Here is a 27,213-nt window from a genome sequence, read left to right as displayed (position 1 = left end):
AGGAAGTGGGGTTGCAGTTGCAAAATGTCAGCTTGCCAAGTACAGAGACTTCAGCTCTCATAATCCCTCAGACTGCTGCTTATGCTGAATGCAGACATTTGTCCTCTCAGCAAGCTCCCCACGTTTTAGCATACGGGTAACAAAAACACTCTCCACCTACATACAGTATACTTATCAAGAAGTTTCTGTCTTTTTTGGATTGGATTTGAAGATGAAGTTATAAGATAGGTAGTATGTGTGATCAAACTTTGTGCCTATTAGTTTTTATTTTTGTCTTTATTTTTCCAGGAATATTCCCATTGAGATTCAGAATCTTTTCTACAGATTTCCTGGCTATGACAGCAGCAAAGAGTTTCACATAAAAGTACAAACAACCGACTTAAACCAAAACAGAAAATTACATCAAACAATAAATTAGCTGTGTTAAGTAACAGGACATGGCCATTAAGTGGTCAGATATTCCTTAATCCTGTTTGTTAAATATTCGTATTAATAAAATAATCAAGTTTAAAGTGACTCTGTAGCTCACAACAAGATGAGGGTGCAAAAAGTTTGATAGCACAGTTACATTTTGTGCCTTCTTCCACTAGACACTTCTAACAACATTTTAATATAGAGCATTTAGTGTCTTATCTGATGGCCTTTTACACAGGTTTAAATGTAGATGCAATATATACTGTGTGTGTGTGTGTGTGTGTGTGTGTGTGTGTGTGTGTGTGTGTGTGTGTGTGTGTGTGTGTGTGTGTGTGTGTGTGTGTGTGTGTGTGTGTGTGTGTGTGTGTGTAGGATGGATGACCGACCACTCAACTTGCTGATGTTTCTATATGTCACTTAATGCTTACATTAATCTCCGCCAAAACGCCATAATTGCATGTTGTGTCATGCTCTTTCTCCTGCAGGAAGATGCCTCCAACATCACTATTCTGGGTCTACTCCTGGAGTGCAGCTTACCGAAGAGTTTGCTTAACAATCCTCAGGTAGTTGTGAATCTGCTCTGCACATGTTCTAAGACATGTGAAATACTCTGCTTGGAATTAGCATTTGTATCTTGTATAGTTGTTCTACCAAAAAAGGTCCAAATACCTAATTCTTAAAATTACACCTACTCCTGCAAATCAAATATTTATAATTTCAAAGGTTTAGCTGCTGGACACAATATGTCTCCACCTTTCACTGTAAAGCCAATTCTCAGTGTATGTAAAATGGATGTTTTAAGTTTCCACATCACACCTCCAGTATGTGTAAAATGCATACGGGATCACATTTGCTTTTCAAACTAGTTGAGCTGTTATGGAAACAGAGAGGAACAGATTTAACCAGATACTCTATAGTCTTGGAACAACACAAATTTAATTACTTTCTTTGAATTTGAAAAATGAGAAAATATATTATTACACAATAAAAACATTCTTTAGTTTGCAAGCAGTCATAGCATGAGAAGGGAGGGCATAGGTTAGACTTTAAAGCAACATGCAGACTTATTGGGACTTTAGCTTATTCACCGTGTCCCCTGAGTTAGATAAGTTCATACATACCCTTCTCCTCTCAGCGACTGTTGTATTTACTGCCAGCCTAGCTTACCACAGATGCTGGAGGTAACCAGCTCCAACCAGCCTACTGCTCCCAATAAGTGACAAAATCTCACCAATATGTTCCTATTTACACGTTGTGATTTATAAAGTCACAGCGTTTACAAATAACAAGGTCATATGAGACACAGCCTCCTTCTAACCGTATACATACTGGGAAACATTCGCAGAAGCACCGCTTCTTCTGCTACTTGGGCGGAGTGATTTGCTTGAAGCACAAAAGAAGGCCTGTGGTGAGGAGAAGAGAGTAACAACTGTGGTTTTCAGGTGTTGCGCTTATCACTCCGCCCGAGTAGCATTGCTTTGGCTTCTGAGAATATGTTTCCCAGTATGTATACGGTTAGAAGATGCCTGTGTCTCATGTGACCTTGTTATTTTTACACGCTGTGACTATACAAATCACAGCATGTAAATGGAAACATGTTGGCATTATTTTGTCACTTATTGGGAGCAGTTGGCTTGCTGGAGTCGGTTACCAGCATCTGTGGTAAGCTAGGTTGGCGGTGGGTCAGAGTTACAAGACGCACAGAGATGAAAACGGTATATATGAACTTATCTAACTCTGGGGGTTACAGTGAAAAAGATAGAGTCCCAATAAGTTGGTGTGTTTCTTTAAGGAAAAACACAATTAATCAATCATCATCAATCATTAAGTAAGTCCTTTTTGTGATGTATGATCTTTCATCAGTGTTAGTTTGTTCCTGCTTTGCACTAAATAGTGAGTCTTTCTCTTTCCTCTCGTCACGCCCACTCCTCTGAGCAGAAGGCCAGCTAGTCTAAAACAGACAGTCAGGCTTGTCATCAGAGTGCCTTCTGTTTCCTCCAGAAATCCTGAGGAGGGCAAGATCTCTTGCCAGACTTTAAATTGCCTTCTCAAGAGACTGTAATTGACACAGGACTCCCAGTGCTCATGTGGCACAATACAAATGATGCAAGAGGTGGTTGTAGACTACCTTACTATGATTTCATAATTATGCAAACTGAAACCCCCCTGGCGTTCTGTTGCATGAGTTTCCCAGCTGTGACCTGCGGCTCATATCCAAGAACAACACCTGCTCCTCTGTTGCTTTTTTAAGACATTGCTAACATAATCGGGAACTGGGTTTTGGTCAGTGTCAATACTGCTCACAGATTAAATGAGCCCAACAGGAAGTTAGCAGTAGGTTTGGTTTGCTATTGGATCCTTTAGTCCCCATGGCACCAAGGCAGGGCATCTGTGTGAAGGTTGTGAAGTCCCGATTCGCCCCCTGAGACCAGCCCTGGTTTGCAGTGAGATTTGACCCAGTACTGACTTATCAGCTACAAAAACTCCTTAGTCACACGGTAGGGTGGAGGGTTAGGACTAGTAAGTTACTACCTGCTTGTTTCTGTCTGCCACTGTATAGCAAATAAGTAATTACTCTGTCTATCCAAGCAAAGAAAGTAATTCACTTTTCCTAATTCCTTTCTTTAGCAACTTCTTCATTTTTTTTAAATCGTATATTCTGTCTCATCTCCATCCAAACTGCCCTTTTTTGTTTATTTGTCTTTTTCTTTGTTAGTTTCTTTTCCTATTTACTAAAGTTCTCAAATGACTCCTAATTGTTATCATGCTTGTCCTGCTGTCTGATGCATGACTGGTATGTCTTTCCTGTCCCGTCCCAGGGGTCCTGCCTCGAGAGTGAAGAGCGCCTCAGTCTGCAGATTAGTCTGTCAGCACGTGATGACCGACCCACTGACCTGGACAAACTCAAGCCTTACGTCATTGAGCACATTTTGGTGTTGCTGATGGCCCCCGCTGCTGGACAGGGTACCGTAGGTGGGTTTGTTTGAACTGTCTGACCTAAGGTCTTCAGGCAAATGAGCTGTGCTAATGTGACAGGGCTGCACAGTGTCACTTAAATATACCGCACTGCTTGATGCTAACTGACACTAGTGTATTGCTTCTTCTTCAAACTCCACTCAAATGACCTCAGAAAATATCTTGTCTTTTTGACAAATTTCAGTGGTGGACTGCTACTGAAGCAAAAGTTAATAAAAGAAATAGTTAAAATAGTGTTCATATTTTTTAATGCTAGAGGTAGACTTAAGTAGGCTCTCTGAAAATGTAAGTGCCTGATTTTCCCTTTCTCCTGAATCTTGTTTACTTTGACTCCGGGGAAAAGATTAGATGAATCTGCTGCTGTCAGATGAGTATAAATATAAAAAGACATCAGTTCTGCTTTCCTAGGCTTCCTGTCCAGAGTTACTCAGAAGCTAAAGATCAAATGAAATCAGTTGCATTTGTGTACTGTACTTACTGAAAATAGTTTGATCATGATTGCTCACACGGGGTTTACATTTGTTGATAAACCACATTAGCAAACAGTTTGTTTTTCTAAGAACTTGTATAAGTTAGAACTTGCATACAGTCAGCTGTCAGCAGCAGAGGGTGCCTTGGTGTTTAGTCTTTTTACTCTTTTTTTTTTTTTTTTTTTTTTGTCAAACTAGCTGGATGAACGTGGAGGTCCTCTTTCATTTTCACTTTGTATCATAGTGTTGCTCAAGAGATCTATCTCTGCAAGCAGGTTTTAGCAAATTCTCTTAATGCCATATAAAGAATGTAAGGGGAGACCTTTTAAATATCAGAAAATGGTTGATTTGTACATGCATCAGGATCACATAGCTTCACTTGTACTGTACATATGTACACATCTTTTATTTGTCTGAACATTTGTTTTTGTTTGTTTTAACAGGGGAACCAAAAATAGGAGTTTATATGTTGAATTCTGGAGACAAGAAGCTCTATGTAAAGGTGAGGTGTTTTTCTGTCTTTCGCTGTATTATAGATATTACAGGTCAAAATGTATAGGTTATGATGAGACAATTATCTTTCCAGGACATGCAGATGCTATCAAAAGTGGAGGCCAGTCTGGAATTTAATCAGGTTCTTCTGAGACCACAGGCAAAAAACTTCACTGAAGTGGCTACACTTGCCTGCAGAGGTGAATATGTATTTCAATTCAAATAATATCTTCTCAATTCACATATCTTATAAGGGCAATTACATTTAACTCAAATGTCCTGCAATATTTTGTTTCTTATATCAGGTTCATTGCCAGGCAACGGAGGGAAATGCATGAATCCTATCAGTTTGAAAATTCTGGGAAACAGTACCGCCTACAGCTTCCCTGGACTACATATCACACATAGGTAAATGTTGTGACCTTTAGAATTAAGCAAAGCTTCCTTTTGTTTGAAAACACTGGCTGTAGTTAGCAACACATTAAAGTATCCATTTTCATTGTCTCTATTGTAATGAAAATCAGTCCATAACAGATGTTGCTAAAAGGCTCAAACTGGATATTTGTGGGGAAAAGCATACCTTTTATAAGTCCCTTGAGGGGGGAAATTATTATCAGTTTACACGTTACACACACAGGCCCAAAACACATGCACATACACATAGGCAGAGCAATTGGGGCTGCCCATGGACAGGTGACCCGAGCAGTTGGGAGTTTGCTGCCTTGCTCAATTGCACCTCAATAGTGCGAACTGGCACCTCTCTGGCTTCCAATCCACACTCCATACTTGTTCTACATGGATACTTCAACCCTCTGGTTCCCACAGACTGAACTACTGCTGCCCCCATATAATAACTTAGTATTTTGGCATTCTGTTGTTTCTTTGTGCAGAAGAAACATGGGGGATTTGTTCAGCATGTTCCAGGTGAGACAAAGAGATGCAGACCAGGTGGATTTGTGGCTGACAAACTCCCTTTTGTCCTTCACTGTGAAGAATGCCAGCCTCTCACAGAAGCTGCAGGGAGTAATGAAGGTATGCACCACTGCCTTGTGTAATGAAAGGAAGCAGATCTAATTTAATGATGATATAATGATCATTAGACTTCCTCTTACCTAATGCCAAGTGCATTCTGACACACTGCACTTCATCGTCCTATCACAAGGATCCCAAGTTCTGGAGAGGAATTGACACTTATGTCTCTGCTGCCCCTTGTCTGTCAGGTGATGAACTTCAGTGCTCCATTGACAGTTACCCAGGGCTGCTGGCATGTCCTGTCCCTTAAGCTGCTCAGCAGGGCCTTGCCTGCCAACCAGGGGTTCACCTTGTGTCTGCATACCAGCCTGGGCACAGCCCTGCACATTTACTTTCACTCCTCTCCTGTAAAGGTAAAATACCAGCCATTGTGGCTACAGTAGTGTGCTGGGTTCTGGATCCACATACAGGATCAGATGTGTTAATATATGATGTTTCTGTCAGCAGGGGGAAGTTGTGTTTGAGGGGGAACAAGAGTGTGGACGACCTTGCCCTCTTAGATTGTCTGAAACAGGTGATACATGACACTTCAAACCTCTGTGAGAGGCAAGAGATAATTTGAGTTTTTTAGTGTTCCCTTATTAAGTTGTAATTCTCTCTAATGTGCCATCAGGCCGTTCTGAGTGGCAGCGTTCCCTCCTCCCCAACTTTTCCCCCTCGTCTTGGGCCATAGACAGAAAACTAGCCGCTGAGCTCTGTTCTCGATGGCAGAGCCACAAAGACAAATTGTCTTGCAGGTCAGTCTTAAATGCAACACACATTGTTTTTTTCATGCTATTATGTGTTTTACAATCCATAATTACACACCATTAACATCATTAATCATGTAAATCATTTTGTCTTCTCGGGTGGCCCAGACTTCCGGTAGAGACGTCCTCTCCTCTGGACTTTGGTGCTACACCCATCAATGAGAGCAAGGTGGGCAACACCTAATGACTTGTCACTAAAAATGAAGCACTCACAATAAGTGACATTTGTCTCCAGCGTGAAGAAAACATTTGTTGTTATTTGTTCCAGGTGAAGACGTTCATGCTGAAGAATCCTTCCTCATCAGTGGTTTCTGTAGAGATACAAATCCTCTCCCTGTACCCAGCACCCCTAGAGGCTTTGGACCTCCTAACCAAATGGTACGCTGTCAAAAGTTTGATTTTGCAAAGAATTATTCATTCACAGTCAGTTTGATGTTTTATACCATGTTGCTCCAGCACATCCCTCAAGTTGATTTGTCAAAACTGTTTTTTGGCAGGTTTAATATCAGCCCCCTTTCTGTCAACATCAGCACTACAGAGTTTTCTCTGCTGGCTTCCCCCCTAAAGGTAAATCCTGAGAACACATCTGGGAAGTAAAGTTGTTGCACTGTTTTTTTATTATTATCATTATTATACTTTTTTTAAATGTATTTACTCATTGAGCTTTGGCTCCCAGTGAGTGTTTTAGTGAGCACATGGACATCACTGTCATTGTTGTTGTGCTTCAGTCTTACCGACGTTGCTTGCCCTCCAAACCTTTTCCCCCTCCCTCCTCTGTTTGTGTGCAGGGGGGCGAGAATGTGGAGGACATAACCGGGGACGGTGTCCTGCGTCTGCTGCTGCAGCCCTGGGAAGCCAGAGAAGTTGCTGTGGCCTTTACCCCCTCTGAACACACACCCACCACTACCATTCTCATCATAAGGTACTAATTCATATTATTAAGATGAGTTTCATAACTGCGGAGCATTTTGGAAGAACATTGGAAGAAATGTTTCACAATAGTGGAGAATTTCATAGACATTTTTCACAGCCGATGTTTTGACTTAGGTGTCATAGTAAGAAAAACACAAGTGTTTCTTATAACAGTAACGATGGCTCTGTTCTGTTCAAGCATTTCTGTGATCCTTGACAGTGAGACAGCATGCACATTACCAGGACCTTTAAACCAAAGCGGCTAAATGGAATTTAAGAGCAAAGGACGTTCATGACATCATTCTTTTTTATTATTATTTACGCCTGTGTTTTTCCCACTGGGATAAACATGTTAAAATGCTCTCCTTGAAAAAGGCCTGTTGCCTACCGGTTTTAGGCATTTGCTTTACTGCTAAAGTGCAGTTTGTATCACAGGAATTATTTTATGTATTCATTTTCATTTTATTACAGGGTGAAAATCTGTAAAAAGAAAAAAAAAAAATTGGTTGGACTTATTTGGCCCTTAATTGTGATGTCATGAACACAATTTGTTACTAAAGCATGTATTTATCAAGCATGTTGAGAGCAATGTTAGTTCTGTGAAACGTTGTCATTGTTTGTCTCTTTTTAACTGTGTTTCAGGAACAACCTGACAGTGTTTGACATGATGATGGTGCAGGGCCACGGGGCCAAAGAGCTGTTAAGAGTTGGAGGCAAACTGCCCGGCCCAGGAGCCTCTCTGCGCTTCAATGTTCCTCAGTCAACTCTAATGGAGTGTCGTGATGGTGAGATTACTTGTTAAACTCAATTACACTACATGTTAAGTAATAAAGTGTATTGGTACACATTCCCTTTAAACATAAAGATTAGGCAATCAAACACAAAACTAAAATGTTACTGCTTGTCACTCCTAGGCCTGCGCACCAACAAGCCACTTTTCGCCATCAGAAAGAGTTTCAAGGTGGAGAATGCAGGAGAGCTTCCTCTGACAGTCATGTCAATGAATATTAACGGATATAAGTGTCAGGGATTTGGCTTTGAGGTTTTGCAATGTCGCCCCTTCAGCCTCGACCACAACACCTCCTCTGAGATAACTATTGCGTAAGTTCCTGCTTTATTGGTTTACCTAGGATTTCTTCTTTACTGTTGTCACTTAATATTTAAATAATGTTGTCATTAACTTCTTCATGGCTCCATATTAGTTAGATTTAAAAAGGATAAGGGATTTTATCTATGGCTGTACGTCGGTACTCTTATTATTTAACTTTTGGCTATGCCCACTGTTTTTTTAATCTTCCTCTTTTACATGTTTGTGCAACATGTCCGATTATACATTTCTCTTCCTTTTTATCTTCTTGTTTTGTCTCTTTCTATGTCCGTTTCTTTGTCTCTCATTGTCTTTACTTTTCTTTGCCCTCAGCTTCACCCCAGACTTCACCTCATCCTGGGTGATCCGGGACCTTACTCTGGTGACATCACGCGGCACCTCTTTCCCTTTCACCCTCAATGTGACGTTGCCCCACCACATGTTGCCTCTGTGCGCTCAGGTGGTACCTGGCCCCAGCTGGGAGGAAACTTTCTGGATGGTAACCCTGGTCTTCACATGGTAAGTACCTTTTTTAGTGTTTGTTAGATCGTTGACGATTACTTCCAGAAGTATTGTAGAAATAATAGTTTTAATGATATTTTGTTTTCCACACAAAAAAATCTATGGAAGTATGGAGATCCCACAGGCTTTAAGTTACTCCCCTCTTTATTATTCAAACTACTGTTTGCTATGAACATGATATCTAGCTAACATTATAAAACACAACAACAAAGCCACACAAACAACCAAGCAGTTAAAAGTAGTGTGTTTAATGGATAGGTCAGAAGAAGAAAAGTTGCCGGTAATGCTCCTTTACTGATCAGAGCTGGACATTTATATCAAAGAAAGAATATTCTAATAGAAGTTGAACTATTCACAGTAGTACTTCATTATTGTTTTGTTTGTGTATTGGAGGTGTAACACATTTTCATATTGGTTTGTGTTTCAGCTTCTCCCTGTTTGGTGTGTGTCTGATGGCTATCCATCAGGCCCAGTATATCCTGACTGAGTTCTCCACACCCAGCATCAGGAGCAACCACAACTCTGTCCTCTCCCGGGATAGCGGTCTCGTCAATAATATAGCACCCAATGGAGTAAAGTATGTCTAATGTTTTTCAGTAATTTGTATGCACAGTGTAGCTACTGTTAACTATTTGCATAACACAAATACTGCGTATGGATTTAAATACTTTTTGTGTCTCTTTTGTGCAGTAAAACAAAGGGCAGTTGTAAGAGCTATGTGGACACCTGTCACACCTCAGACAAAGGTAAGGGGCGTGGCTCTCCAGCCTTGGCTAACAACCCCGCCCCGCGTTCTCAATCATCCTCAAAGAGGGGCTCTTTAACCACAACATCCCAACCTCAAAAGAAACACAAGGTTTCACTCTATTACACCAAATACAAGTCAAGCTCGTCAACTTTAGTGTCTGATGCTGTGACAATGGAAGAAGAGCATGAAGACCTAACGCCGGACCCTCCCCTGACACCAGACCCTGATATCTGCAACAACAACGAACCAGCTTTCATCAGTGAGATGGATAAAAAGACAACCGCAGACTTTGAAGAAGACTCCCACAGCACTATAGAAGATAGAGTGCCAGCAGCAATTATGTTTCCCATGGAAATGCCTGCTGGTTTCCCAGATAACGTCACAGTGGGTCCAGGACCTAGACCCGGGCTGTTAGTGTGCAGTCCTGTAGAGAAGAGCTGCACTGAGCACTATGCAGAGAAGATTAACTCTGTGAAAAGGGACATTTCTGAAATGGAGGTAAGGAAGGTGCTAGAATTTACTATGCCTTTAATTAATTTGATGTATTTTGCAAAGCTTATAATACCAATGGCTTCTCATTAACAAACACAAATTGTTACTTTATTGTGTCTGTCTCCAGCTAAGAGAAGATGACAAAGGCCAGAAAAAGAAAGCACAGAGCTTGGAGACTGGAACTGCATCCGGAAATAATAAGGGAAAGAGGAGTCGCAGGAAGACAGAAAATGTCTCCAGGTAGACCTCACCATGAAAACATTTACATTTATTCTGACATTGCAGAGTAAAATGCCATATGACACTGGTCTTTGTCGTGTCATATTTGAAAAGGGACAGATCCTCGACCAGCAGTAAAAAATAAATTGACAGTGTTATAAAATAACTGATGAGTGAATGAGATGTGTAATAATTGTTTCTGTTTGGTCCTAGTGCTCCTGAGCACAATGTGGTAGTGATACCAGAGAGGGAGAAAGAACCCGATTGGAGAGCAGGGGACCGTCACGTCACTGGACCCCGCAACAGGAACCGCTGCTGCAACGACTCCAAGTTAGAAGCACCAAAGCCTGGACTGAGTGTTGAGAGCCCCGTCAAACAGAACGGTGGGCGTCCTCCTGAACCTGTCCCAGTTCTTTGCAGCTTTACTAACTTGACAATAACCAAACACTTCATTTGAAATTCACTGGCTTTATTGATGTCCGGTAGGTGTGTGCCCTGCTCGTACTCGACGGAAGTGTGCTACAGAGCGGCGTGGTGGTGGAGTGTGTGAGTCGGGCTCGGACTCCGGCAGCTCGTCAGGCAGTGTGAGGGCCAGCAGAGGGAGCTGGGGAAGCTGGAGCAGTGCCAGCAGCATGGAGGGAGACAAAGACCCCAACGCCCGGACGCACGCCTGCCCTACCTCATCTAGAAAAAGTAAGGAACACTACCTTATCTAGGAGAAACCAGAACTATTAATTAGTCGCGATTAATCGGATAATTTCCCTGATTAATTGCGATTAATCGCAAAATGAAATAATGAATTCAAAAGTAGTGTATATAGTGAATTTGTTTTAATATTCTGCCCTATGAACCAAAGTGCTGTAACATTTGTTGTGTAAAACCTTACCAGCATTTTGTTTATAGTAGCAGTTAAATAAAATATTTAGTGTACATCTCAACTTAAACAATGTATTTATCATGTCCAGAGATGAATTCCATCTGGTTGGAGCGTGTTGCATAAGCGACTCTTTCTTATGTATACGTTGATCTGTTGTTGCTTTAACTCTGCTGCACTTGCTGGACTGGGTTTAGAGCCCCACAACTTTTCTGCACATTGCAAGGACACTGTCCAACGCGCTGTTAAGAAAAGACACTGAGGGAGACTGTCCAACGCGCTGTAATGCAGAGACACTGAGGGACACTGTCAGACGTGCTGTAAAGCAGAGACACTGTGACAATGCTGGAGACCGTCCACAAAGCAGGGGACATGATCAGAAGCCAGAAGGCTCGCAGCAGCGATCGTATTTCGTATCTATTCGTATTATCTGAGCTTACTTTTACAATAATAAAGAAATAATAAAAACTGCGTTAACGCGCTTTAAGAAAATTGTCGGCGTTAATTAATTAATGAGTTAGCGCGATAACGCGTTAACTTGCCTAGCCCTACTATTAATATACTATTAAGTTCAACAACTAACAAAGTGCATAATCAACATAGAAACACATGGATTGTATCACAGACGAATACAGAATTCCTTTGACATTTGTGCAAACAGATTTTTGTCTTTGGTTTTTACAGGGGACTCCATGCAGTACAGCGTCTACCCAGTAGAGAGAGACTGCTACCAGACCATGAATACAAACTACAAGGCTCACAGGTACCTCAGCACGCACACACACACACACACACACACACACACACACACACACACACACACACACACACACACACACACATACACACAACTGGACACATGAACTGACTTATTTATGTGTTAATGTGAACAAGATTTGGTTTTAAAAGGTCAATGTGAAATGTATTCTATATATGGATTAAAAGAAATCAGTTAAACAAAATGTACATAATAACTAAACACCTTTCAAATATGCTAAATACACAGTCCTGTTGCACAGTAATGTTTATTTGATTTATTCTATTAGGGTTTCTTTTTCTAAAAAAAAAAAGTTTTTGTATTAGTTTTTACTTAAACATGTGAATCAAAATGTAAAATCTGGTGATTGTATTCATCCACTATGCGTCATGTCCAGGCCACTGACAACAACCTTTGAATTATAATTAGTATTGTTAGAAGATCATTTTTGGGAAATATACAGTTGTGTTTATCTGTTCCCTGTTTGACTTGTAACTCTTGCCTTTTCTCTGTTTAGCATGAACAGTTTGTACCGTAAAGACATTTGCCAAAGCCCAGATCCCACAGCGTCCAGCTTTGCCCCGAGTTTTGCTGCTGTTGCTGCAGGAGTAGACCGTAACATGGGTGAAGACGTTCATAGTAAATACATACTTCTTTTTTTTTTAGGAAAAGCTAAGTGTAAAATAAACACCTGCCAATGTCTTTAACAAAGACCGCTCGTGCTTTGCGTCATATTTCTAATGGAAAGTTGTCATGTGCTCCCTCAGACCTGACTGGTCAGTATTTGCCTGAAGAGACTTGGTCAGCTCCCTCCATCCCTCTCACCAATGACTTCAGATACAACGCCACCGAAGCTCTGCCCTACATACTTCAGCCAGCAACCACAGCATCATACAATGGGTAAGGGTTTGGATGCAGATTTGTTAAAACCTTTTACAAATAACTATTTTTATATTAAAAATAAATCAAATGATGATCTGTAATGTGAAAGGGGTCTCCTTTAATGACAAATTTAACACCAAACAGCTGATGAAGAAAGTTGAAAATGAAATGATCTGAAGGGGCAAATATTTTTCTCCAGCCTAAAAATCCTGACACACCCTAGCGGCAGCATATGTGATTTGCAACTAACGTCAGTCTAGCAACTCTATGTTGGTTTGCGAGCTGGAAAAACCAAACTCTAGTCCGGCCAATCACACCGTGTATAAACTTGGTGATCGGGCTTAACATAATGACGGCAGAGTTGCGAGGGTTCAGTGTGAATTCCCTGCTACTTGAAAACAAAGAAGATGGCAGCTGGTGAACAGCGAACAGTTAAGCTTTTTGAGAGCTGTTAAGAACAGCACTGAAGTAAGTCTTTAAAAAGGAAGATGTGTTTGGAGTTTTGCTTACTGGATACGGCAAAAGTTTAATCTAGGATAGCACAACAACCAACCAGAGCAACACTGGTTGGTTGTTGCGCTAACCTATTGCGTGCAGATGGAATTTGAAAGACAACCGTTTATCCCGCCCCTCGGATTGAGTCCTGCCAATGGTGAGTTCCCAGACCCGACATCTTGTTGTGGTTCTGGCTTGTCAGGCTAATTTTCTTAGTTAGTAGAAACTAGGGCTGCATAATATATCAGTTTTTTTATCGTCATGCCATTATCAACTGGCACGACATACATTTCTCGAAAGGCTGCGACATCTTGCGAATATGTTTTTTTGTTGAAAGAAAATATCAATAGAAAACTGCACTACATTCTTTTTTGTGGTGCTTTCATGTTCAATTTAATGTTCAATTTGTTCAATATAAGAACGTGAGTTCAAGTTATTTCACTTGTTTTAAATTCAATAAGCATTTTTTGTAATTAAGCAGAATACTGAAAGCAGCAGAAATTCAGCCTAAGTTGATATTTTTTGCGTTTTGTCATCATTCATATGTTCAAACTGTATTCATCCTTGTGTCTTTATAGCTACCCTGCACTTTACTGAACTTTGCACTTCTGGTTAAATGCTAGAGTGCATTTAGTTGTCTCATTTGTCAAAGTTGTTTCAAATTTATCCATAGAAGGAGTTTGTGTCCAAAAACTGGACAGAACATTTTATTGATATATATAAGAAATTAAAATGTCTTTCTAATGTTAATCTTCTAAATCCAAATGGCTGCTGTTGTGGTAATTGTGTGTATTCATTTGAAAACCATAACTTTAATGCCATTTTACCCAGCTGTTTGAACAGCCTCCATATCTGCAAAAAATAACTGTAATTAGTAAGATGCACTATATCTGTCCTGGCATGGTAAGTTATACTGTTTACAGTTTGAATAATTACCTTCCCAGTGCTGCGTTAATGTGTCCTTGTGTTTCGGAAGATCAGTGTTGCAGTTTTATCTGTCCATGTTGAAACTGTGCCATCAAATGCTTCTTTGTTTCCCGCAGGTTTACTTGGAGTAGTGCCAACAGCCAATGCAACAGTCCCTACCCCTACTGTGAGGAAAGCCACTACATAGGTACAAACATGACATGCACTTGTCTTATTCCGTAATCTAGATATTCATCCCTATATGTGGGCCGCTGTTGCTCAGTATTAGAGTAATCGTCTGTCAATCGGAAGGTTGGTGGTTCAATCCCTGGCCCTGCAGTCCCATGTCAAGGTGTGCAAGACACTGAACCCTGCTGCGCATTGGAGTGTAAATGTGTGTAGAGTGTTTATCTGACCAGCACCTTGTACGGCAGCCACGGCCACAGCGTAGGAATGCGTGTGAATGGTGAATTGTTCCTGTAAAAGCGCTTTGAGTAGTCATTGAGATTAGAAAATATTTCTATTTCTTTCTATTTTTTTATAAGTTTGTTACATAAAAACAGTACATTTACATCACACTCTGTACTATTTTTAAATGTGAGGATATAGACTTAAAACTGTTGTTGGAACAAGCAGTGCCTCTGTTTCTTTAGGGTTTATTTGGATTCAAGATTAAGCATTTGTTTGTTCTAATCATCTCGTAGGTAACGGAACATTCACAAGTGGTTTTCCCGGTCCGGAGGCCCAGAATGCACACGGCAATCAGACCAGCTGGAGGGAGGAACAGCCTCAGGAGACACCATCAACCTGGGATACAGCAGCCTGTGTGGGCAGCAAGGTAAGGAGTCACAATACTGAACTCATTGTTTAAACAGGACCAAGTGATCTGGCTGCTTTCAGCTGAATGCTATTAATCATAGTTGGCGGGAGCTGGGTTGTACTAACAAATATTTTCATTCTGCATATTGTCAATTAATTACTTTGTCTTTCAACTGTCTGATTTTTTTTTTTAAATGCCTGTTTAAGTCCAAAGTGATATCTTCATATGTCTTGTTTTGTCCAATCAACAAATCAAAATCTATAGATATTTAGTTAACTGAGAAAAAATACCTTAAGTATTTGTTTTATTGAGATCGCACACACACAAAATATAAGCGTTTCTCTGTTTCACATGTTTAGTCTACTGTCATGTATGACACAGAACATCTTCAAATCCTTGCATCTAAGAAGCTGAAAGCAGCAAAGTTTTTTTTCCCAAATGATTTCAAATACATTTTCTGTCAATCAAACTAATTTAATTAATCATTGCAGCTCTAGTATATTGCACTGCAGGTAAAATGAATACTATTCTCCTAGGCTTACAGGCCGCATGATGAACAGTGCCTCGGACAAAAAACAAATTAGTTGTACTTAGAAAATCATGAAACTCATGGAAAAAAACCTCTGAAAATCTTTAAAAGTTAAACTGGGAAAAATGTAACTCTTCACTATGAACAATAAACAGCTACTCAACTCAGACAGACTGTGTTGTGATTACAATGTAACAGCAGTGTACACAGTAGTGTTTTTTTTAATTGCATTGTTGTTACAGAAAAGAAACTTTGTCACACCTCACCCACGACAGGCACGTAACTGTGTAACATGAACCAGGCCAACGAGAGAGCAGGCTGCTGCTTGAAACCTGTGATTAGCACCAAGATGTTTGAGTTCTTTATCAACCTGCTGCCTCGCCTGTGTCCACTACAACCCCCCAAGCACCCAGATTTAATGTAGAACTGGCTGTTTTCTTTTGTGGTCATCTCATTTTGAACAGCAGTACACAGACACTAAAGACAGCAGTGGCTTCTCTGTTGTGACTCATATAACATTTAGAGTAAGTTTTCAGCTCTTGCAATTTCATCACTCTGCTCTCTGGGTCACATAAAAAATGAGGAACCAGAATATCTGGTCTAATAGGTTTAGTCTTACTGAAAGTGGTTTTTTTATCAGTTCTCTTGTGCTGTTCCTTTTTTGAACTGCTGACACTATTATATCTACCAAACTGTGTATTGGTGTGTATTTCAGCACATACACAAAAAATAAATTTCAACACGTAATAGGCTTGCATGATTAATCCTCTAAGGCCTCTATGTTTACAGGCTTGGGGTGATGCGCAATGTGCCATAGGTTCCAAAAAATCTGTTTGGTTAAAATGTTCGAGTAAATATTCTTAGATTTCAGCTTTGTCAATGTCTTTCATGAAGCAAATAACGTTATATCTTTCCGACCATGACATTTCCTGTAGACGTGTATAGTTTCCGACAGGGAACCCAGAAAATCCGACCGAATACCAAATGTCGGAAGAAAGCGACAGAGTCCAATTTGTTTATGACTGTGTCAGATAAAAGTAAGTGCCTTGCAGTTTAAGGTGGTAAAATATGTGGACAGTTTATTACAGGGAAACATCCCACGAATTTGAAAGTAACCTTCATTTGAGAAAAGAACACAAGGAGGCTGACCTCGCTTACCTTAACAAAGTAAAGGAGATTGCCAAGCCCCCTTTTACTGATACAGAAGCTAACCCCGGTAATGGTTTGGACATGGATGTATGGGTATGTAGGGCCTGCAGCAGGGCGGAGACAACAGCAGGACAGAACACTACAGGCAGGAGGGAACGTGGGTTAATATGTGGATTAATACTTGGATGTCTACACAACTGTGTGAGCCGATTGACTTCAAAATGTTTGCCACTAGACTCGAACCAAAGTTCAAAATACATGTTGACAGAGGTCTTCTTTAGTCTGTTGGCTATTTAGGTTTTTCTCCTCAAACACATTCTGCACTTACTGCGGCATCTTGTGTTAACTGTTTACATCCATCTGTGCTCATCATCATATGTACACTGTTTGTACTGGTGTTATTGTTAAAAGCGCTGTGAATACATATTTCAAAAATTTCATGACGTTTTTGTTGAGTTATTATTACACAGTATTTTTTGTGACATTTTTGAATCCCCTGACAAATAACCCATATTACAAAAAAGACTAATACTTCTAACTAAACTGAATTTAAAAACAAAAAGTTCAAACGCAATGAAAATAACAACTAGTGATAAATGCAAAACTATAATAACCTTGGTTTGGTACTGCCAGTATGTTTTGTTTTGTCATGATCAAAAAAATCATGGCAGAGAATCACAACATCAATTCTAAGCAAAAGAAATCGTGATTCATATTTTTCCCCGAATCGTGCAGGCCTAACACATAATTGTCTAACAAACTGCAAGTGTAATTTTTATTTTATTTTAATTCAGTTTTGTTGAAGTATCAATTTTAATGATAGTTTTTTAATAGTTATTCATTTTTATGTGTGGTTTTTAAAATATTATATATTTTAATTGTTTGAATGTTTTATTTTCAAATACTGGTCTCAAAAATCTGAACTCTATGAACGTTAATACCATAAGGTAAAAATCTGACATTTATAAACTATAATTAGTGAGTCATTTTATCCAAAACTACACAACCAAATACACTTTTAAATTCTAAATGTTACTAAGAGCATGGTATATCTACTTATAGTGTCTTGACAACAGACAAAGGAAAAATGCTCGAGCTCTTGCATTTTTGAGTACTGTAGGCAAGTTACAAGGCTTTAATGGATTCTTATTCCTCGAAAAATATATAATATGTATGATATTTTTTCTTTTTGTAAATGTCAAAAAATGTATAAATGGACAGGGGGATGTTGTCGTGGAAAAGCATGCGTCAAAACCACTAGTCACTACGACTCCCAAAAGATAACTTTTTATTGTTGAGGGTGGAGATAGACTAGAGCAGAGAGGTTATTTTATTTGGGCTGAAAAAGGAGAGACGGGATTAAAAATGCAGAGAAAGGACAGCCAGGTCATCACTGCAGGGAGCAGACTTCCAAGTGGCCGTAGGTAGCAGAGCACAGTGACAGGTAAGGTTAGAAAATGTCAGTGAAGATTAACACTCAGGATCAACTTTGGACAGCACACAAACCTGCTACAATATCAGAGAAAAAGTGGCTTCACAGCTTATATCACCTCTCTCTCTCCGCCCTCCACAGCCATACTTCTCGGGGACCCGCAGCCTCTCTCCCATGTCCAGTCTGTTTGGATCCATCTGGACACCCCAGAGCGAGCACTACCAGAGCCACTTTCAACCTGAGCGATCAGCCCCAATGTCTCCCGTGTCCCCCATCACCCCGTCTCATTCTCCCTTTACCCGAGAGCCAGAGGGGAGGTGCGCTCCCATCCAGTACTCCAGCTTCAACCCCTTCGGTCCACACATGAACCTGGACATATGGAACTCTTCCTCTAACCGCAGCTCCAACTCACAACTCTCCAACGACTCTGGCTACTGTGGAGATGTTTAAAATAAATTTCAAAAAACAAAGCAGAAGAACCTTAACAATAATTGCAAATACATAAAACATGGATATGTAAAAGAAAGGAAATAAAAATGAATGTTCTTTTATCATTAATGGGGAAAATGTGAATATTCCTTCTCTTTTATGTTCCCATTTTCAAATGTTAAATGTTGTGAAAGGTTAAGCATTTGTTGTATATTTTTCTAGATGTTTTGCAGTTTTGATCATAGAAAATAAAAAAAAGGTTTTGTACTTAACAACAAATAAGTCATTCTTTAATTACATAATGTAGTAATTATCTATCTACCTACCTGCCTGTCTTTATTTCTTGGCTGCGCTCTATTTTAATCACTTGTCAGAGCCCACAAGTGCATTCATGTGTCATAATTTCTGCTTTATTTTCTACAGAACACAGGCTTAAAGCGTGAAGATAAATTGCGCCCTCCGGATAGAGTGAATTTGATCGTGTTTGGATGAGAAGTATAACCCTAAACCATTCCAACACCCTATTGGTTTGCACGTGATCCGTCGCACCTGACCATTATACAAATCACATCACACTAGCAAGGAAATAGCAGACGCAGTTGTGTTCAGAATAATGTTAGTGTTTTTAAAAAAGTGTATAATGCTCAAAATCCTTAGAAGGCTTTTAATTCTATAATATCAATGCATTGGGAACATTGCACATTTAATTCCAAATCAAAACATGACCAAAAGTGGCCAAGTTTGTGTTCTACCTTTACAGAAAGTGAAGAAAAAGGAATATTAGGCTGTTAAAAAAAAGAAGCAATATTTTCATTTTTCTTTACAAGCTCAAACTACTGTATTAACTGAAAAATGTCTGAAGGGTTTGCTTTACTTTGAATCACTGCACTAATATTTAGTTGCATATTTAGTTGGAGTCTAGCAACTTCTGGCACCTGTGAACAGGTATTCCAGCCCGGGACGATTGAACTACAGTCCACAATTCCTCTGCATTACTGGGTTTTACCTCAGAAGCACCCCACAAGTGTTTTATGGGATTGAGGTCCAGGGATTGGACTGGCCACTCCATAACATCAATCTTGTTCATCTGGAACCAAGACTTTGCACGCTTGTTTTGGGTCATTGTCTTGTTGAAAGACCCATTTCAAAGGCATTTCCTGTTCAGCATTAGGCAACATGACCTCTTTCAGTATTATGATGTGTTGAAACTGATCCCTGGTATGCGATAAATAGACCCAACACAACAGTATGAGAAACATCCCCATAACATAATTTTTGCCCCACCTTGCTTTAGTGTCTTCACAGTGACTGTGGCTTGAATTCCGTGCATGGGAGTCGTCGGATAAACTGTCTGGGGTCCCTAGACCCAAAAAGAACAATTTTGCTCTCATCAGTCCGCAGAATGTTGCGCCATTTCTCCTTTGGCCAGTCAATGTGTCCTTTGGCAAATTTCACTCTGTTCAGTACATGTCTTCTTTTCAGCAATGGGACTTTGCGGGGGCCTCTAGCTGATAGCTTTGCTCCACATAGCCTTCCTCTGACCCTAACAGAACTCACAGGTAACTTTATGGCTTCTTGGATTTCCCTGGAGCTGATCATTGGTTGAGCCTCTTGAGGTCCGTGGCAGAGACTTAAGAACTCGAGCTAAATGTCCCAACCAAGCACCAGCGAAGAGGCTGGTAGCTAGGAAGAACAGCTAACCCTTCAACATCCCTTGAAGTGCCTGGAAGAATTTTTTGAAATGGTTGAATGCAAAAACAACACCTTTTGAATTCGCTGCAAGCTCTGCGCACCCAAGTACCACAAGCTAATTGTTTCAAAAAACTTGCTGTCTAATTTGAAAAAGCATATTCAAATAATTTTTTTCCTCTTACATTACTTTTACTTTTATACTACAAGTAGTTTTGAATCCAGTACTCTCACAATTTCAGCTCATTCCATCGTTGTTGCGCACATGCGCAGTAGCTATGTAAGGACTACTAGCCAGTCAGAAGCATAGTATCAGGGCGTGCTACACTTAAACCTAAGGAAGGTCCCTTCAACCCCTACAAAGCTGATCACTGAACTCCATCTCTCATTCATTGTCATGTGTCTTTAAAGACTCTATTGTTTATTTCTAAACGCTTCAGATGTAAAGTTATTCGCTGTCAAAGTGGTGCCAAAATGAATGGCGGTCAATGGGATGCTAATGGCAGCTGAGTACCTGGTAGCATTAAAATGGTGCCATTTGAGCTACACTTCGTGGATGCTCGCTTACCCCCTTAATTATTACGGAAGTACAACTTAAGCGCACAAACTCAACGACATCGCTCTTAGCCACTCCCTCTGTTTGCTGATTGGACAGCCAAAAATTTAGCTGGAGAAAACCCAACACTAAACCGCCAACCCAGACGTATAGTACTGAAGGGAAATTAAAATTGAGCGTAATTACGTAAGAGGGCTAGTAAATAGGACCAGTTTATTTTTCTTTTTTTAAAGTGAAAGAAAATATAGATATTGTGAAAGTGACATAAAATGTGTGCAAAAGGAGTTAACAAAAGAGTTAATATGACAAATTAGTTGAATAGAACAAATTATAGTATTACATTTTTCTTGTAAAATGAATTTATTCTGCTAGTGTGCATTACCCTTTACGTATGTCAGGAACAGATTATCATCAATCCCATCTACAACAAATTTAAACACCACTGTTCTTACATCTTTTGAAAATGTGTAGAACAGCCTCCTAATCTTTAAGGTGTGTGAGTGTGTGTCTGTGTGTGTTTGTGGGTCTGTGTGTGTGTTTATGTGCTTATGTGCCTAAAAGCGTGTGTAATTCATTGTCAGGCTCTTGAGAGCTGACATATTGCCGCTATTGATCTTTAGTCCTAAAATCAACACAGAAGCCTGGATACTAATGACAGGCAGGCCAGGGGAGTCAGGGTGTCGTGATAACACACACACACATACACACACACACATATAAATGCTAACATGCACATATAAACAGAAGCACATGCACATATTTACAGAGTTACAGATGTGAAGGTTGGTAAAATCAGGACTTAATCAGTGTGACTTAAAATCATCCAATCATCGCTTTTATGATTGACACGTTATCCATACAGCAACACACTATAAGTTTACTTTATTCTGTGTTATCTACAGTAATGTAAACCAGCATGACTTTATCTTCCAAAGGCAACATGGCACTTATAAATACTGTGCTGCCTAACATTGTTTGAATCCACTGACCTCTATGTTAATGATAGTAAAGATCTCTTTGATTCCGAAGATCTCAAATATTTCTGGTTGAAGAAATGCAAAAAAAAAGAATAAAATATGACCAAAACATTATAAGTATGTTCATTATTGTATAGTAAAATTATTTCAGTGTATTTTCAGTGCAGATTTTTATAAAGCTTTACACTTATTTTAAAAATTACATAGTTTTTGTAGAGACATTTGATTGTCATGTGAAATGCCATGCTCCTTCATTAAGATGGACTAACACTGTAGTGTATTTGAAGTCAATCCCATTTACACAGTCGTGCTGCTGTAAATACTCACCAGAGAACCAAATGTGTATTAATCCACAGCTGAAAGTAGTCCCCAACAAACACAATAGAGCCCTGTTTGAGTATTTATTTGCTAAAAGCTACAGTCCCAAAGTATTTTAGGACATGGTTGAGTCTTTTTTAAAATTAAAATATGAATGTTTTTATCGTTTTTTTGATTTTGCGCTTAGGGGCACTATAGTATTTGTATATTTGTATTGAGATACGCCCACATTTTAGTTTTGGTTATTTTATGGAAATGTATTCACAACTTGTGTTAGTGTGTGACTTTGATGAATCAAACTAACCCTTTCAATCTCCAAAGTCACACAATAACACTAACTAACTAACCAATCAAGGCAGCAGTATACCAGTAACTCCAATGTTCTACAAGGTAATATGACTGTTTTTGTCAAAGGAGTCTGGTGCATTTTAAGAGAGCATAGCAGCTTCAGTTCTCCGTCAGAAAGCGATGTTCAACGACAAGGTAAAGTTGTGAAGTATTCTAAGTATACTATACTTAAACTAGTATTGATTTTCTATATATGTGTGCCTTTTTTAGATGGCTATAAATCATTTTTCTGCTGCCACCTAACAAAGCAATACATTGCTAAGCTGCCATGTCTGTCATTCTGCCTGGTTCTTAACCAGTGACAACCCCCCATCTACTGTGGTTAACAACTTCATAAAACCCCACCTCGAAAAATCCAAAAAATCATTTTAAGTAAAACTATTCGTGCAGCTCTGCCATGCAAAGTGCTAATCTGCTCGTCGGAAACCCACAGGGCTTTTTCATTTTTTATTCTCTATTTGTTTTAGTTCTGCTAGTCTGTCAATAGCCGTATGTAAAAGTGATGGTGGCTCTTCTTTTTAAAGAGGAGGAGTTGACGTTTGGAAGCTTGACGTGGTTCACTCTTGTGCGTTTAATGTCATGTACTTTTGAGTTCCACTTAAAGAACATTATGGTGTGTCATGTTCTAAAGGAGAGCCGTGTCCAACCAGGTTGCGCTGTATCTCCGTCAGCTGATGTCTGTTCAGAGTGTTCCCCTTTAGAAGTCAAAACAGCATATGATTTGATTTCATGCTCTTTTATCCTTTAACTAGCATGATAACAGGGATGGAAAAAGTGTGTGTGTGTGTGTGTGTGTGTGTGTGTGTGTGTGTGTGTGTGTGTGTAAAAACTACTCTCCATCATCCCCTAGCAGAGGATCCATTAGCCTTGGACCCCCTCCCCGGTTGCCTAGTGATAAAGTAAACAAAATGTGTTTGGCCATCCGGCAAGCAAATGTTTGTTCTGGAAGCTGCCTCATCCGACGGCAGACACACACGTCTGCAGCCGTGTGCGGAGGTATATATACAGTGACCATCCCGGTGGTCCAGTATTACATATGCACACACACGTGGATCCATCAATGACCCATGACAAACCTTTCCTCGGACTTCAACACAGATTCACCTGAACCTGGCCGCTTAGGTAAGACAACTTTTTTTCCTTTTTAACCAATTAAAAAAAAATGCATCCTGTCAATAAACTGCTTTCCTATTTGATTCTTACATTTTCTTTTTTGTTACTGTCTCTCCAGCATCAATAAGCCAACATGGCGGCAGACATCATGAGAAACTTCCTCGTCCAGGCCCCGACTCCAGCCTTCTTCCCCCTGATTTTCCAATACTCTCCATGCAAGGAAGACGAAGATGTGGAGATGCTAGAGGAAAAGCCAGAGGTGAGGGGGGATGAGGAAGAAAGAGAGGTAGAGGAAGAGGAGGAGGAGGAGGAGGAGGATATAGAGTCTGAGGCTCAGGAGGAAGAGGAGGAATGTTTGGAGGAGGGGTTTTTAAATTCTGCCCACTTTGCTTTGGATGTGACCAAGCAGCTGCTCAGGTTTGCAGATCTCATCAGCCGGGACATCCAGCGGTACTTTGGTCGCTGCTCTGGTGATCAAGAAGCTTGTGACATCTACAGCGACTCGGTCTCCGTCACAACCAGCGGGCGTCTGCGTTACTATGACGACCTGCTGAAAATCGCAAGAGCGGGAACTCCAGAGGAGCAAGAAAACAGCCTGGTGACTTGTGCTGATGATCAAGGAGTCAGGGTTTCTAAGGGCAACAGCAGTTTGGGGCCCCTGGCTGAATTGTTCAACCACAGGGTCCCGAGTCAGGGCCGCAACCGACCAATGATCAAGCGGCATCTCCCACTCAGTTTCTGGACTGAGCCAGTCCCCTACTGCTCTCTGGTTGGTTTCAGCAAGACACCTGTCGTCACACACACAAACAGTGACACACCTTCGCAGGACAGCCCACACACAGACGCTAGCACACACATGCACTACAGCCCACTCCCACATCACAACACACACACCCTTGACAGCACTCAGCCGGACTTCAGTGATTTGCTGGCAAACTGGGATCCAAACCCGGAGCTCACACACACACTGACGGAGAACACGCACATGCAGCATTAAACACCACAGCCTGCTGGGACTTACAGCTTTTTCATGTCATTTTCAACCTATGGAGATAGAGACTTGTATAAAGTTTAATAAAAGAGGAAGAAAAAACCCCAGAAACAAATCAATACCTGTTTTGCACAATTTTTCTTTGTTGGTCCTAAAGGGTTAGTTCACCAAAATTCAACTTATTTCTTTTTAACCTCTAGTGGTATCCAGTCATGCAGAGAGTGTTGTTTTGATGCAAAATCAAACTGTCTCAGGAATTAAAAATTGAAGATCCATTTATTTTGTTTTTTACTTATTCCTAGACCTCCGGTGCTTTACCTCCTCACCTTGCTGCCATGATGTTCAGGTGTACTTCAGGACACAGTGACATCACTGTTGGATGGGGTTACACGTGCAACAGAGCACACTTCTGGCAATCAGTGAAGCTATCTGTGGTCAGAGGAGAAAAGAGCTTAAAACGTTCAACCAAATGGTAGTAAAATACTGCTTTAAGCCTCTTAGTTACTCTGTCTTGCATAGGTCTCCCAACTCTATGGAAGTGCAATACTAAATTGCAGTGTTATGTTGGGGCATGTTGTATCTTTACCAGAGAAAGTAGGGAGATGACAGGACACAAAGGCAGAGTGAGAGCTAGGTTACAATGGTCCTCAATCTAAAGACTAGAATATTAAATTAGTTAACTGAGCATTTTAAGGGGATTCAAATATCCAACCATTCCTGGGACAACACGTAGCATAAAACTGCTGACATGTTATTGGCAGTCCTCGACTCCCAATAGCCCTCAGCTCCTGTCTGTTCCGTTAACGTTAGAGAGGTGGGAGAGGGGGAAGTGGTTGCTTTAGGTTAAATAAATGTAAATAGGGAAATAAAAGAGTGAAAGGGCCTTGCTCTCTTGCTGTTTTTAGGTAAATGATGGAAATGAAAATGGTCTGATAAGGCCCAGAGAGAGAGGAGGGAATAATTAAAGAAGTACACACATGTACATGCTACCATCTGGTGGGTGACGAGTTCTAAAAGCTAAAGACACTACAAAAAAAATAATCCGAGAAGAGTCAATAGAAGAGGGAGGAGGGAAAGAGTTGTTGAAGTTTTGAAAGTAAATCATCCAGTTTGCTCCATTCTCAATCTACAGGGCAGTACGTGATTGGTTTAGAGTCCCGTGAAGGCGCACCATCTGATTGGGTGACAGGGAAGGCCAGTAACATTTTGACACACTCTCCATCTTAGACACATAAAGGTACAAGCTTTTAGTGACACATGTACTGTGGGTGTCCATACATGAGCAGAGGTACCAGAGCAGAAACGCAAACATGAAGAGACACACACTTTTGACCATAACTCTGCTGGGCCTGCTGCTGTGGGCCTCCTGCATCCGGGCCAACGACACAGACGCCAAACAGACAGAAACACAAGAAGACGCATCGAAGGAGACAGATTCTCAGACAGAAGAGAATCCAGGAGAGGAGGACACCAAAGAGCCACCAAAGAAAGAAAAAACAACGGAGATAGAGGAGGAGAAAGATGTGATGGTTCTCCACATCAACAACTTTGCCAGAGCACTCAGCGAAAATCAGTATCTACTGGTTGAATTCTGTAAGTACTTATGATTTATATCTGATGTGGTTAATAATGAATAAACTCTTGTGCTAAACAGGTGTAAAGAATTTCATCAAATCTATTTTTTTTACATTTGTGTTGCTTTTTATAGCACAAACAACATTAGTGGCAGCATATTTTGGGCTGGAATGGATTGTTATTGAGAAGTTTTGTGTTAAAAGGTGTCCAAGAATGGTACGTTCCTAAAGAAGACATGCAGAGTAGAATGGATTTGGAGGTTCATTCTTGACCTTGCATACACATACTAACATGTTGCTGAAGAAGGCCGTGGGTAAACTTAACTTGGTGGACCTTGTGTTTAGAGCATTTATCACAGAATACATATATTTTTGTCTGCTCTCAGGAGCTCTGAGGCGTTATCATACAAATGTGCAAACACATGGCCTCTCCTGTCCAGATGCTCTCTTGGTTCAACTCTCCCACAGATGAGTTCAGCCCTGCGAGTGGAGAGGTCCAGACAAGGAAAAGAGTAAAGGGGATAAAGCCGAAGCCAAACTGCCACTGTTGCTATCAGCAGCCTATTTCCATGTGTATCTTTGCATGTGATAGCAACAACTGGACAGAATAGAGGCCTGTTGAGTAGCTGCATGTCCGCTGGTTATTGATTTCCAGTATTTCATCTACACGGAAACATTGTAACACAGTCCCATGCTGTGTAAAGAAATTAACTGTGTGTGTGTGTCTGTGTGTGTGTGTGTGTGTAGATGCTCCCTGGTGTGGCCACTGCAAACAGCTGGAGCCTCTTTACGCAGAGGTTGCTGGGAAGCTGAAGGAGGAAGAAGCAGCAGCAGCGATGCGTTTGGCCAAGGTGGACGCCACAGAAGAGACGGAGCTGGCAGAAGAGTTTGAGATCGGAGGCTTCCCAACTCTGAAACTGTTTGTTAACGGAGACCGCAAACAGCCTGTCGACTACACTGGTAAACACACTATGTAACTGTAGAATGGTAAAATGGTAAAACACACACACACACACACACACACCCATATCAGCCCTTCATTTCACCACTCCCTTCATCCCTTCCCATCAAGATTGCTCCACTGTCCACACACAATGTAACCGTAGACTAAACTGGTAAACACACACAAAATATAAAGCCGCTGTCAAGCTTCTCAGATTCACAACCACATGTGCCTAGTCATCACTAACTGTAACCTGAACCTGAAACTGGTGTGTGTGTGTGTGTGTGTGTGTGTGTGTGTGTGTGTGTGTGTGTGTGT

The 27,213-nt window shown here is 40.6% G+C and overlaps 3 protein-coding genes across 3 annotated transcripts in view; all 3 read left to right on the top strand.

Annotated features, from left to right (window-relative positions):
• tmem131l (transmembrane 131 like) overlaps positions 1-18,407 on the top strand; it is a 35,596-nt gene extending 17,189 nt beyond the window's left edge. The window contains exons 8-34 of the mRNA XM_034887528.1: positions 900-977; positions 3,234-3,387; positions 4,304-4,362; positions 4,447-4,552; positions 4,658-4,760; positions 5,243-5,384; positions 5,573-5,737; positions 5,829-5,898; positions 5,998-6,121; positions 6,233-6,302; positions 6,402-6,511; positions 6,631-6,700; positions 6,922-7,055; positions 7,688-7,830; positions 7,960-8,146; positions 8,466-8,651; positions 9,082-9,231; positions 9,345-9,900; positions 10,022-10,134; positions 10,327-10,496; positions 10,600-10,806; positions 11,672-11,750; positions 12,262-12,368; positions 12,512-12,644; positions 14,165-14,235; positions 14,732-14,865; positions 18,099-18,407. Of these exons, the coding sequence (XP_034743419.1) occupies positions 900-977; positions 3,234-3,387; positions 4,304-4,362; positions 4,447-4,552; positions 4,658-4,760; positions 5,243-5,384; positions 5,573-5,737; positions 5,829-5,898; positions 5,998-6,121; positions 6,233-6,302; positions 6,402-6,511; positions 6,631-6,700; positions 6,922-7,055; positions 7,688-7,830; positions 7,960-8,146; positions 8,466-8,651; positions 9,082-9,231; positions 9,345-9,900; positions 10,022-10,134; positions 10,327-10,496; positions 10,600-10,806; positions 11,672-11,750; positions 12,262-12,368; positions 12,512-12,644; positions 14,165-14,235; positions 14,732-14,865; positions 18,099-18,407 (3,930 nt within the window). The remainder of the gene's footprint in view (positions 1-899; positions 978-3,233; positions 3,388-4,303; positions 4,363-4,446; positions 4,553-4,657; positions 4,761-5,242; positions 5,385-5,572; positions 5,738-5,828; positions 5,899-5,997; positions 6,122-6,232; positions 6,303-6,401; positions 6,512-6,630; positions 6,701-6,921; positions 7,056-7,687; positions 7,831-7,959; positions 8,147-8,465; positions 8,652-9,081; positions 9,232-9,344; positions 9,901-10,021; positions 10,135-10,326; positions 10,497-10,599; positions 10,807-11,671; positions 11,751-12,261; positions 12,369-12,511; positions 12,645-14,164; positions 14,236-14,731; positions 14,866-18,098) is intronic.
• A 5,102-nt stretch (positions 18,408-23,509) lies between these two features.
• LOC117951478 (protein PERCC1) lies at positions 23,510-24,384 on the top strand. Its single transcript, XM_034883193.1, has one exon. It carries the CDS (start codon positions 23,521-23,523, stop codon positions 24,382-24,384), a length of 864 nt encoding a protein of 287 aa, XP_034739084.1. The 5' UTR covers positions 23,510-23,520.
• Positions 24,385-25,615: 1,231 nt separating this feature from the next.
• Positions 25,616-27,213, top strand: part of pdia2 (protein disulfide isomerase family A, member 2) — a 5,583-nt gene continuing 3,985 nt past the window's right edge. The window contains exons 1-2 of the mRNA XM_034887780.1: positions 25,616-25,971; positions 26,700-26,912. Of these exons, the coding sequence (XP_034743671.1) occupies positions 25,689-25,971; positions 26,700-26,912 (496 nt within the window). The 5' untranslated portion in view covers positions 25,616-25,688. The remainder of the gene's footprint in view (positions 25,972-26,699; positions 26,913-27,213) is intronic.

The sequence above is a fragment of the Etheostoma cragini genome, chromosome 2 (assembly GCF_013103735.1).
Source record: "Etheostoma cragini isolate CJK2018 chromosome 2, CSU_Ecrag_1.0, whole genome shotgun sequence".
Lineage (NCBI taxonomy): Eukaryota > Metazoa > Chordata > Actinopteri > Perciformes > Percidae > Etheostoma > Etheostoma cragini.
The sequence above is the reverse complement of the archived record's forward strand: the minus strand, read 5'-3'. Positions and strand labels throughout refer to the sequence as shown.